The sequence below is a fragment of the Epinephelus moara genome, chromosome 5, assembly GCF_006386435.1.
Source record: "Epinephelus moara isolate mb chromosome 5, YSFRI_EMoa_1.0, whole genome shotgun sequence".
Lineage (NCBI taxonomy): Eukaryota > Metazoa > Chordata > Actinopteri > Perciformes > Serranidae > Epinephelus > Epinephelus moara.
In genome coordinates this window covers 40,997,431-41,011,170 of record NC_065510.1, presented here as the reverse complement: position 1 = coordinate 41,011,170, position 13,740 = coordinate 40,997,431, and the positions used below count along the sequence as shown (strand labels likewise).

The following is a 13,740-nucleotide window of genomic DNA, read 5'->3' as shown; positions in this document are numbered from 1 at the left end:
ATTGGATTTCGGTGGTTAAAGGTCAAGGTCAGGATGTGTGTGAAGCATCCACGTTTTAGAATTTGTAGCCCCTTTGCAGCAACATATATATTTAAACCACTGTCAAATGTCATGGCTACATACGAGTCTGGACAGACTTGGGTGTAAACTGCAATTTGACTGGTTAAGGGAGGCAGCTGACAGCAATGTTGTCTTATGTGTGATCTTTTTTTTTTTTTTTTCAAAAAGCGGAAGCTTGTCACAGGTGCTGAATGTCTTAGGTCCAGCACTGCATAAATATGCTCATACACAAACAAACCACATTGGCAACTCATGTGCATCTGTCCTTGAAACAATGTTCTAATTAGCATGTCTGTAAACATGTACTGATTTGAATTTACATATGTAAAGCTTGGATATTGAAAGATCATGAAATGAAATTAATTATCTAATCACTCCTGCCTTTAAAAAAAAAAAGACTGTGCTTATGCAAACAGCATGTTGACTCTAAGGCTTGCTCACAATGTGCAACTCTTCTACCGAAGCATCATCACATCCACAGGGAAAGCGAGAAACATGCAAACTCAGTCATCTTCATATAGAGCAACCAAGCCTGACATATGGAGATATCGCTTAGCACAAAGACCGCACCAGCCTGAGGATAGCTATAAGTTCAAAGAAACAAGACTGACACACAAGCTTATGAAAGCTCTTATTTATTGTGAGCACAAATCTGCTGTGGGTTTGTTTTTCCTTACTTTCACATAGTAAGGAAAATACTGAGGCTGAATAGCGCTGAGATAAAGACACAGTAGCAGAGGTGGAAACAACACATTATATGTGTCCATGCAGAGTTCTGGTGTTTCTATTATGTTAGGCTTTACTATTATTCAGCTGTATTTCTAAGAGAAATTTTGCCCATTTTATCTTGTCACATGCTTCTGATTTCTATAGCAACTACATGAAAGGTTCTATGAAAATAACTCGAAAAATATGTATCATAAAGAGGAGATAGATACCCTTGAATGTTAGAATAGTTTGAGTGCATCAGTATGAAGTGTTTTACCTTTGATCCTCAAGTCTATTTAATGTGCTCACCTCACCTTAGTTGTATGCTTTCACATATTTACGTAGGACCATTTGCTTTAATCAAGTGTCTATTTCTATTACTTCATTGCAACTTTGATTAAAGAAAATCATTTTTCAACCTTCAGTTGCTCTTTTTTACTCCTGGAAAAGTGAGAGATAAAAAGGCAAATCAGAGAAGCAGTGGCACTGAAATGCAAAGAGAAGTGCAATATTTTCCTCCTAATACGTGTTGGCACTCAGGGTGGCTAATACATAAATCATACAAGGTCATCCTGCTCAAGTGCACAATAGCTTCAGGAAAAGGAGAGGCCCCCATAGTTTATTTGGAAGCTGCTCCGCATGGCAGCCGTTCAAATGATTATTCACTGTATAATATTGCCAACAGAGTCGAAACTCAAATGCAATGCCAAGATGGGGTTGCATCAAAGAGTTACCTCACTACACGTGTACTCTGCCTCAAATACTAAAACTGTTTATATAAACCTCTTAAGTTTTAATATGATTTTTGATGCTGCAGCATAAAAACTCTGTTGCCAAGAGTCTAATAGCACTGTTTACTCTGCACAGGATCCTTCAGCCCACAAGGGCATATTTAGATAGCAAGGTCAACACATTAATTTGATTTTTTTTCATCCAGAAAGGATTAGACAGCATGCCACGCAGAGTCTAGATTCATCCGTCAGAACGAGCCCATTAACAGTTAATTTCATTCTGCCTGCCTTCACATGGTCCATTGAGCCGCCCACTGCTTGTAAGCATGACACATGGATACAGAAAAGGTACGTGACACACACATATGGTCCTCAGGTAGAGAATACGCTTAAAAATACAGTTACGGTATGCACATGATGCTCATGGATGGGTGCGGATGATTCTGCCTCACTTCCATCTGTTCTACGCTGAGGTTCTAACATGTAAATGCATCAATTGTTTTTCTTTAGCTATTTGTTTCTCCCGGCCCCTTCTCCGGTCGGATCTAATGAGGGCTGACAGTGAACCTTGCTAAGGGGGTTATTAATACTTGTGTTGAGGCAGGGATTAGGACTGCTGAGGGATGGATGGTCTCCCTGCTTCAGTGTCAAGGCAGCAGCCAAAACAGTGTGTCCTCTGTCCTGTAGATACGATGCAGACCTCTCTACCTGGCTACTAGTAAATTCAAACCAGGGACTGTCACAGTAAAACAAGGCAGATTGGTTGTGGCAGGTGAGGTAGTAACTCACAGGAGGATGTGGAAGTGCAGCCTACAGTAGCCCAAGGTCACTGTGAAGCAGTTTTCATTTCCTAGAAACTGCTTGAAAACAATGAAATGGTTCCATTAATTATTAAGAGATCTAGTTATCAAACATATTTAAATGTTCATAGGCACACAGCTCCCCTTAGTGTAGATTTCTCTTATGTTGTTACCATCTTTTACAGTCAATCCCTCTCCTGTGATGAAGGCATTTATGGAAAAGCCTTTGGCTCTGCTTGATAATAAGGTCTCATCCCAGTCCCCTGTTGTATGCCACCACACACCAGCCAAGTGTCTCAGTTTACATCCATGTCTGTAAAAACATGGATGCTTCACACCCACTGTCCCCTCTATAGCACAGAAGATCTATACAATCAGCACAGTTTCAAGGTGGACACCCAAGATAAGTACGACCAATTAATTATCAAATACCAATGTTTACAATAACAATTTGGCTGATTGCCAATACTGATGGTTTTTTTTTGTTGTTTATTTATTTTTTATTTATTCCCCTTTTTGTGCCAGGGAAACAAAGAAGTCATTACGTCAAAAAACTGTAATGACTGTGGCTGTCTGCCATTACACTATCATTGAATGAACATAAATTCAATCATACAAATTTGTGAAATGTTTAAAATAATCTTCCTTCACATAAAAAAACAATATACATCTTATATCAATATACATTTCATAATTTTCTCTCTAATATCTATTCTATATTGCTGTGAAAACATCATCATAAACATATTTATTCAACTTTCTCGCCAAAAACTTACATTTTACAAGATTACATGTGAACATATCACAAGGACTTAATAATTTACCTTCGCCTTATGCTCATTTTTACTACAGAGAGTTTGAACGCATCATAATGTAACTCTATGCAACCCCTGTTAGCTGTTAGTTCTGGTTGCTGGTTGCTAGTTAACTGACTCCGCTCGTTCAATGAACATTTCTTGTTCAGAATGTAGGATTATCAGTAAAAGAAATAGGGTGCGTCCTCTGACCCATCAAAAATGAGTTTACTGCGTCTGTTCTTCCTGAAGGTGTCCCGGGGAAAATTTCTCAAAAATGCTTTCTATCGTCCCCTGACTGACAGTATGCCGTTAGTCTGGAGCCCTGCTTTCTGAACTGTACAAAATTGATGTGACACAACACAAAAACATTGGCCACTGCCATTGGTGAGTGTCATCTTTTTTGCCAATGGACCAATGGCAGTCAACATGGCAAATATCGGCCAATACCAATGTTTGGCTGATAAATTGGTGCATCCCTGAGAAAAAGAATTTTAACACCTATTAGGGACCACAATAAATAAACAAGGAATTTAAAGGGATAGTGCACCCAAAAATGAAAATTCAGCCATTATCTGCTCACCCATATGCCGAGGGAGGCTCAGGTGAAGTTTTAGAGTCCTCACAACACTTGCGGAGATCCCAGGGGAGAGGGGGTAGCAACACAACTCCACCTAATGCAGGCTGACGGTGCCCCAGATTAAAACGTCCAAAAACACATAATTGAAACCACAAAATATCTCCATACTGCTCGTCCGTAGTGATCCAAGTGTCCAGCGAGACCAGTGAAAGCACATGAACACACATGAACGTGGTGCCCATGTCTCACAGTCTCGCGCAAGCGCACACACATGAGCGCGTTGTACAGAGAGGCAGTTAGAGCTGCAGGCTACAATGAGGCTAAAAACAGAGTTCAAATGACGTTTTTCCAAACAACTTTTTATGTCGAGGCTTCAGAAAACTTGGATCACTACGGATGAGCAGTATGGAGATATTTTGTGGATTCAATTATGTGTTTTTGGACGTTTTAATCTGGGGCACCGTCAGCCTGCATTAGGTGGAGTTGTGCTGTTACCCACTCTCCCCTTGGATCTCCACAAGTGATGTGAGGACTCTAAAACTTCACCTGAGCCTCCCTCGGCATATGGGTGAGTAGATAATGGCTGTATTTTCATTTTTGGGTGCACTATCCCTTTAAGTGACTAAGCAAAAGTCCCTTGATCTGAGTATTGAGCCTCCATTTCACTACTATACAGTTTAAATAAAACTTTATGAAGCGGGGCACAAATAAAAGGGAATACCAGAAAAATATTTGAAACAATCTATTTTTTTATGGGACAAGTACTTAAAACATGTATGTTGGGACAACAATTGAGTCATCCTGCCCTCAAATTCACACACATTATGATGTTTGATAAAAAGTGGAATGATTTACACAAATGTAACAGTGTAACTCACAGGGTATATTATACAAACAATCCCTGTCAAGTCTACCAACTACACCACAAATCTACATTTGTTGTAGTTCTCCCTGCAGAAGCCTAATAACTGCTCCAAATCTTTCACAGCTCTCTCAAAGAGCAGAGCCTTTTCCACCAGATCTTACTGTATAGGCTGACCATGTGTTCTAACCAAGTGTCTCTGGATGTATGGTATGTACATGGGTAATCCAAATATACTGACAACTCAGGGATATTTTGTAAGACGAATAATTTTGACCTTCTGCATATGAAGTTTTTACCTTTTCAGTTTTGTTAGAACATAGTCCTTGTGATTACTGTCCATTTCCCACCAATTATTTTAATGGATATTTGCCATTCTGAGTTCTGTCCTTGAAATAACAGAGTTTTAAGTTGCTCTCATTAACATCCTGGATCAGATCCACGTCCATTTTCTCCAAAGACACAACCAAAGTCTTCTTCTCTGTCTCCCACCACCTCAAACTTTTCTCTAAAGGACTACTAAGGACTACTAAAGCTGTATGATTTGTGAATTCAAATCGATATAACAATGTGGTAGAACACAATTTTCAAATTGCAAAGGCTGTTTTTTTTTTTTTTTAATGCTACACAATTTAGCCAACTGAGAGAGAGAGTCAGAAACACCTGGCCCAATGGGCTTCATGTGCAGATTTGCTGACCTAAGCTCCACATGACACGTGAACAAGAGCAGATTAGGGCTGCTACCACGCTACCACAAACCCAGTGCTCGTAGTATTACCATGTGAAAATGGCCAAGCTTTAAGAGTGATCCACATGTTTACTAAGGGTGAAAATCGTAACTTTCATCTCAATATGATATTATATTGATTCTTTAAACAACGATACAACATTTGCTGATATCCAAAAGTCTGCAACGATAAGACTTCAATTTAATTCAATTCAGGGGCCTGTGATTGATATTAATAAACATCTTTTTCTTGGCTGCACACAATTATCCGCCTGGTGCTAGGTGGCTAACACTGTTGAATATTTAGGAAGGAGGCGTGCTTGGACAGAAATGGTGACGCATGTGCAAAAGAAATTAAAAAAACTTGTTGTTGATTCAGGAAGGTTGAATCTGTGAATATCTTAACAATTTTACCAAACTGCATAGAGCTGGGTTCATAAACACTGACTGCCGTTTGCAGACGTGTTTGTAAGTGCCAGCTTGCAACATAAAATTGTATTAAAACAGTAGAGAAAAGGAGAATAAGAATAACCGCATCAGCTTTCTGTAGCATTTATAGGACTGCTACCCACTTTGCTGTGGGCCAGCCAAAAACTGTCAGTTTTTCCTTCCTCTTCGGCAGTTTTTGCAGTGCCTTTTCCAATGTGCAGTGCTTATTACGATAGCTACACCACATCAGTATGAAGCCACAATTGCAGTTACAAATGACAGAAAACCAAGTGCAACGATTGTTAGAAAAGTGCTTCTCATGAGGACGAAGAAATTTGACAGAGGCAACTGCCGCATAATTCTCTATGCATGCAAAACCCTGAAAGATGATAGTATGTATCGATCACTTTGCATTGATGGTGTTGGATTGTTGATCATTGAATTGTTATATTCATCCAGATTGACATGTCACACCCCTAATATTTACTTATTTCATTGTTGTAAGTGCAGCTCAATGCGAGCATTTGTTGTCAAGCAGCACAGAGAGCGTGATGGTGGATGTGCTGAGGGCAGACAGGAATTTCGCGATAAAGTTGTTTCATGTTAATAAAAGTATAGTGTTGGTTTCATTTGGTTCATGATGCTTGCCAAGTTCTGGGTGACGTTAACAACATGTTTACAACTGAACTGGACCTTAAGTTATCTCAATATTTCCTAATCGGTCGAGCCACATTCAGTTACACTTTAGTTTGTGTGATTTGTTGCAATACTGTAACTGACTGGAGATCAGTAAGCTTTATTTTTATTTTCATATAGTAACATTCACACCGGGCCTGTTGTTCTGTAGTGCTTTGTGGTTGATTTTTAGATTTAAGTCATTATGTTTATAACATATTTACAAGTCTTGAAAATTATAATATTCTACTGTGATTAAAAATAAAGACGTTATTTATATCAATTTACGCATCAATTCATCTCATTTCATCATACACATAGGCCTGGCCTACATGAAAGAGCAGTGTATATGTTGACTGTATCCAATGTTGCATACACTGAATAATACAGATGAGGAAGAAGATAGAGGAAGATATGCAAATTTAAAAAGAAATGGCACACTAAATCATAATCTCAATATTGGTCTAAACAATCATAATTCAGTTATTTTCCCATAATGTTAAGCTCTAGACTACACCGATGCTTATGCTTCCAGGGTTGGACACACTGTATATCCAAGAACAAATCATTATATGTTATATTACAGTTAAATATAGGTAAATAGTGCTCTCTATATAAATCAGCTGATGTTTTGGACAGAAATGGGGAAGGTGCCATTGAGCTGGATCATTGCATTGGCGCATTTCCAGCTGTCATTTTCCCAAATATTCTGTGATGCCCTGCAGCAATCTGGGATCAGGGTATCAGGCATAAACAGAGCCAATGCTTCACTCCAAACAGCCGGGGCATTAATGGAAGCCAGCTCAGTGTCCAGGCAGTAAATCATCTGTGAAGTGGAATTACTGAAGTAAATTCTTGGAAAGGATGTTTTGTGTTTTTTTTTTTTTTTTTTAGAGGATGAGTAACAGCCCACAGTCCTGAGCAGATGGTTTCATATTTGATTGAATAGAGGTGGGTAGTAATATTGACTTTTCCACAATCGTTTAACCTATTCTATATGAGCAATTACTGGTTTGCCAACAGGTCATTCATTTTTCAATAGTCATGGTTCAGTGCAAACAGCTACATTCAGTGTTTATATTTGCAATCCATAGTTACCACTTCGAATCAGCTGAACAAATAGATCCATTTTTCAACTCAATTCTGTGTAACTTTAAAGGCAATGTGTTCTTGCTCTCAGCTGTGGCTCAGTCTATAAACCTCCACTTCATCAACCTGTCTTTGTCAGTTTCTTCTAACTATCACTCTAACATTCTCATGAAGGATGGAGACCCAAATCTATGTTTTTGTTGGCCATTTTTATTTGATTCCAGCAGTTTGGTCTAAATGAATGGATAGCCAATCACATCCCTTTCTCTGCCCTGTTTGTCTTGATTGGTGATGATGATGAAAAGTGTCATTCTGAAATAAAATGGTAATTGGGGTAAATTTCATTGTGAAATACAAACAGACTTTGGACAAAAGAACATTTTGGAATAGAAATTGCTAGAATTAAATAAAAATATTGGAATATGTTAGGATTTATCGCCTCCTTGGCATGGTTATGGTTTAGTTTGTCTGTTTGTCAGCAAGATAATGGAAAAAAACCCCAACTGGCTCAATTTTCATTAAACAATGTGAATGGGTGTAGCATTGGCCGAGGAGGAGAAAATTAAGTTTTGGATGGATTAGAATTACATGGCATATTATTTTTCAATTTTGTTAACATTGCAAGATAGAACATTTGGTTGGTGGAGGTCTGTGCTCTTTGAATGCCCATCTAATATTCTGTTTTTTTTCCTGTAGTCAGTAACAGGTGTTTGGGTAAGGGAACCATTTACGTGGTATGACATGTACTTTGTAATCAGCTGGCACACCTGCTATTTATTAGGTGCTGTTTCCTGACACATTTACCTGCTCCTGGTGATACTTTTTATAAAACCAGGAACTTGAAACTGTAACTATGGACTCATTTCATCATGCTAACATGTGTCCCTGCCTCACTAGGCCCGTTTCCACCGCAGGAACTTCGGGGTAATTTTACAGGGCCGGGGCCGTTGGTGCGTGTCTCCACTGCAGGAACCACCCCTGAGGGACAGAGTTCCGGAACTTTTACGGGGGCTAAACAAGTCCCTGCCTCAGGGTAGGTACTCAGAACGGCCCCGAAAGACTCCTGGCTGGGGCTTGAGGATTACTTGGTGCTGATTGGATATACTCAAGGAGGGATGTGATGACAACAGAAAGCAACAAAATAGCCGGCATTTTTAAAACTCAGCAGACGAGGATTAGCTCATTCATGTAGCTTTCGCCGCCATGTAAAAAAACTCACTAAACGGTCAGTGAAAAAATATTTTTTCCGGCGGATATCTTAGTTACAACATGATTGAGCTAGCAAAGCAGTTTTGTGTTGCTATGTGTGGTATTTATTCAGTTTTGGGAAATCACGATGTCTAGAAAGCATCAGTGGCTGCAGCTGACAGGGACAGCTAACAGCAGCAGCAAAGCTAACATCAGGACGTCATCTGTTAAAAGCCTCCCGTTGTCGGATACGACATGAAACTACTCCAGTTAGCTCAATCATGTTGTAACTAAGACATCCGCTGGAAAAAATATTTTTTTCACAGGCCATTTAGTGAGTTATTACAGACGCCGCTATCGGCTAACGGCATCTCTACGTCGCCCCGGTCAAAATGGTCGCGCAACGATTACGTCACATCCAGAGGCAGCCCGTAACTTCACAGGAACCTTCCTTGTACTCCGCTCTCTCAGTGGAGACACGGCGGTTGAGAGGGCCGAATACTCCGCTCTCTCAGTGGAGACACGGCGGTTGAGAGGGCCGAACGAGAGGACGTTCCTGTAGTACTTCCTGCCCCCCAAATAGTACCAGGAACTTCTTCAGTGGAAACGGGCCTACTGACTTTCCTTCCTCATGTCTTAGTCCCGCCCATGGAGAGATGTAAGCAGAGGAGGCAAGGAAGACACACAAGGACGGAGGAGCCAAAGCTGCCGCATGAGTAACCCTTGGATCCAAAGCATCAGTCCTAAAGGTCTAGTGTGGGGGATTTAGTGGCATCTAGCGGTGAGATTGCAGAATGCAGCCAACTGAAACTCCTCTTGTTTGCCAAGTGTGTAGGAAATCTACGGTGACTGGTGTGAAAACGCAAATGGTCCTATCTAGAGCCAGTGTTTGGTTTGTCCGTTCTGGGCTACTGTGGAAACAACTTTGCAGACCCCATGGAAGAGGACCCGCTCCATATATAGATATAAACGTCTCATTTTAAGATAACAAAAAGCAACGATTCTTAGTTTCAGGTGATCATACACTAAAGAAAATATACTTGTTTTATTCCACTGCCAATATATACCACTAAATCTCACAAACAGGACCTTTAAGTAGGGCTGTATTCAACCAAGGAAAATCTTGGTCGACTGAAATTGTACCTAAGCTTCAACCAATTGATTGGTCGATGGTGGGGGGGGTGGGGTGGGGGGGGGTCCGCACGTTATCTCTAGGTTGATTTAATCACCACAGTGCACTTAGTGCACTCTACCTGGGGGGGGTTTATTAATGTAATATTCCTTTTAAATCTTCTGATNATTGGGTGGGGGGGGGGGGGGGGGGGGGGGTGGGGGGGGGCCCGCACGTTATCTCTAGGTTGATTTAATCACCACAGTGCACTTAGTGCACTCTACCTGGGGGGGGTTTATTAATGTAATATTCCTTTTAAATCTTCTGATTGATGTAGAAATTGTTGTAATCATTAAGACTTTTTATTTTCTTGTATTATTGTAATCTGCAAAATAATACACCACATAGTTGCATAAGAATGTGTGTATGTGGACTGTATTGTAAAATAAAAAACAAACTGCTGCTTTGTGTGAGGTCAAAACACTTATATCCTATATATTCTAAAGTGTTAGATTTATCACACCAGAGGTGACAGATTTATATCACATCTCACCATGTCACTGTGTTCTATTGTATTATCTCTAGGTCCCTATACTTGACACTACAAAGTGAGCAATGTGAGAATAAAGTGTGACTCAAGAGTCATGTGGAGGTGCGGCATTATATGTCGCAGAAGGCAAAAAAAAATCTCACCATAGCCCTTGGGGGGCTCTGCAGTCACGCCGTTTGACAGAAGACCTCATTGTAGGCTACACCTGTGTTTCCTCACTCTAAGCTTTTCCACAAACCTCCTCTCTCCTCATCTCCTTGAGGTCCATTTAAGGGGTTGGAAGAATCCGAATCAGAGAACCTCTGTGACTGCAAAGGGGGCACAATTTCTGGGTCATCGGAGCGAGGAAGCGAGGAAGCACAAGTAAATATGAGGAAAAGGACTCTGTGTCTGTTTTTGGAGTAACCTGACCACTAACCAACAAGTGCTTCAAGGCTGTGACAACATGCATTTGAGTATGAGTGTTAATGGGCTGTTGAACTGACCTGTCCAAAGAGTTTATTGAGGTAGGAGATGTAGGCAGCGGCCACCGCTGAGCTGTTGCTGAGGCTCCTTTTACTGTGCCGACGTCCCTCCTCCTCAACAGAGTCCTTCCCCCGGTCTGAGGAAGACTTTGAGCTGTGAAGTGTGCATTTGCGTGCAAAGTGTTGAGTGCTGTCATCATTAAAGTCAGGCCTATAATTTGCCCTCATAACTTCCTTAAACAAACATACTTAATTGCCTTTTGGGTCATTTATTCCATACTGTTTCCCATGAAGTAATTGCTCAGTTTGAGGGAAATGACTGAAAAACGTCAGCAGTCCAATCACCTGACATTAGCAGCTACATCAGTCACTAAGGAAGGAAAGGAAGGAAATGTTTCGTAGGAGGACAAGTTTAAAATTGTGAGGGCTTGTTTTGCAGCTGATGTATCAATCGATGACACTAATTGGGTGCACAAATCTACACAGCCCACTCCCCTTGTCCTAATCAATGTGGATTAGAAACAGAGAATGATAATAACCAGAATTTCTTGGAGAGGCTGAGCTGAAGAGCCTTGTTTTTGAATCTCCCAGGGGCGGGCGCTCTGCCAGCGGCGGCCCCCCTCCCCACTCGTGGAGACATGCTAGGAGAGAAAGAAGCTTTAATCAATTCAAAGTGCACTAAATGTCATGTAAATAAATATTAATACCTTTTAAAAAAGATTTCTTATAACCAACAATAAAGGTCAACACTGAAGTGAGGCCTGTCTTATGGGTGGACCCTCCTGTTGAGGAAGTGAAGATGGATTCAGACAGCTGATAGACAGCAGCCGCAATGGGAGAAAATTGTTTGAATTTTTGGAGGTTTCGTGGATTGTTTTCCCCAGAAACTCTGTAAAAATGAACAAATCTTTCCAAAGCAGGCAGACCATCTCTTTTTCTATTGATGAACTTCTCATTCCTACCATATGAGACATTTGAGATCGGTCTCTTGTTTATGTCGGAGCCCCAAATTTTGATTTAGACTGATGTAATGTGCAAAACAAAAGAAACTTAACAAGTACAGGATTAAAGCTCACAACCTCACCTCATGACTTAACTGTTAAATAAATTAATTTGACTTTGTAAGTGTATCTGATCCTTCATTTTCCACATTTAGTTAGATGTCACTGACCTGGCAGCAGAGGATGGTCTACTGTCTGGTCCTCCCTTTGCACTTTTCAGAGACATCCTGAATGGAAGAGAGGATAAATATGGAAAGGGATGTGAGCATGAGGGAAAGACTAGAAATCGTCAATGTGATAGTGAAAAGAGACGAAGAAGAGTTTTATTCCGAAGGGATATGCATTTTAGACCAAAAAAGTTCAACATTGTTAAAGCTGCATTAATAAGCAAGCAGCAAACTAATTAGCAAACATTGTCCTTCTTATACATCCATCTGTGACATCATTAGCATGTTTAGTATTTTCAGTTGTGTCACTGGCAACCTGATGCATATAAAGGGAAACACCACCTAAATTATGAATTTGAACATGTTATTTCCATGGCCGAGGAAAGTTCAATCAATAATTGTGAACATGAGCTACTCTTCCTCAAAGCCAGAAATCAGAGAAGTCTCAAACTTGTGATGTCATAGGGTATACAGAATAGACCTGCTGCATAGACAATGAATGGGAGCCTGATTTTTTGACCCACAACAAAATCTTTCTGTTTTTTTTTTTTGGTTTGTTTTTTTTTAACCCAAATGATCTTCTATTCTATTGCAGTGTTCTCCGTTCTGAAACAGAAAATGTACCCATGCACTAACATGTTAAATATAACATGTTTCACCATTCATTGTCTGTGAAGCAGCTCCAGACTTTATATTCTATGACATCACAAATTTCAGATTTAGCACTCTAGTTTTTGGATTTGGGAGAGTTGTTCATGTTTACTAATACATTTTTTATTGCCTTAGACCATAGGAATAACATGTATGAATTTTGAAAACTGGCCATAATTCTCCTGTCCAGTGTTTTAGCTTTGTTTTTCTTTCCACCAACCCCTGAGGGAAATATCTGGCTTTTTCATTTGCTAAATCTTTTACATGTTCACAAGCAAGTTGCTAATTTTTTGTATCAGCCATTTGATGCTGGGCAGGTAGTCCACAGTGACTTAATCAAAGCTTTTTTCTTCCTAAAAACAACTACTTGCTGTGATAGAAAACAAGGTTGATGAGACTGAACCATCCCAGTAAATCTGATGTAAAACCCAAACAATTAGCTGGTTAGCTGGTAAAATACTCCGTAGAATTAGAGCAGCATGAAAGAGTCTTATTCTTGTGGATGCGAATTCAAATTTGGCACAAACATCCATTTAGACTCAAGGATGACCTGAGTAGATTTTGGTGGTCAACAGTACAGGTCACTGTGACCCCACGAAACATGTTTTTGGCCATAACTCAGGACATAGGCGTTTCTAGCCCATTTTTGGGGGTGCTGAAGCACCCCTAAATTGAATCCCAGCACCCCTAAAATTTGAGAGATTTTTTGTAATTTTTTTTTTTTACTGTATGTCCCTTTTTAACAAGCTAGAGAAGTGTCAAAACCATACAGTACTTGGTTGCAACGTAATATTTTAACAACAAAAATACAGCAGCACCCCCGCCCCCCCTTTGCCTCAAAAATGGTTTGATCCACCCCATCACTCCCACCTTTCCCTGACTCGGGCTCTGAGAGCTNCCCTCGGCACCCCTTTGCCTCAAAAATGGTTTGATCCACCCCATCACTCCCACCTTTCCCTGACTCGGGCTCTGAGAGCTCTATCTGCACAGAGCAATGCGCTGCCTTTGAGAGTGGGTGATATGCAGTAGTGGTGTAAGTACCTGGCTTAAACCAGGATATGTGGCACATTTCTTAACTTCTACCACTTAATACCAACACATTATTATCATTACCAGTCCTCATTTTTGCTGCATTTAATCGTAGGTCACTGTT

General features: G+C 40.3%; 1 protein-coding gene across 1 annotated transcript in view; it reads right to left on the bottom strand.

Annotated features, from left to right (window-relative positions):
• The window catches only part of cabp4 (calcium binding protein 4), a 30,804-nt gene extending 18,809 nt beyond the window's left edge, over nt 1-11,995 (bottom strand). Inside the window, exons 1-2 of the mRNA XM_050043327.1 lie at nt 11,940-11,995; nt 10,790-10,922 (exon numbers count right to left, since the gene is read on the bottom strand). Coding sequence (XP_049899284.1) covers nt 10,790-10,922; nt 11,940-11,995 — 189 coding nt within the window. The remainder of the gene's footprint in view (nt 1-10,789; nt 10,923-11,939) is intronic.
• Between the last annotated feature and the right edge of the window lie 1,745 nt (nt 11,996-13,740).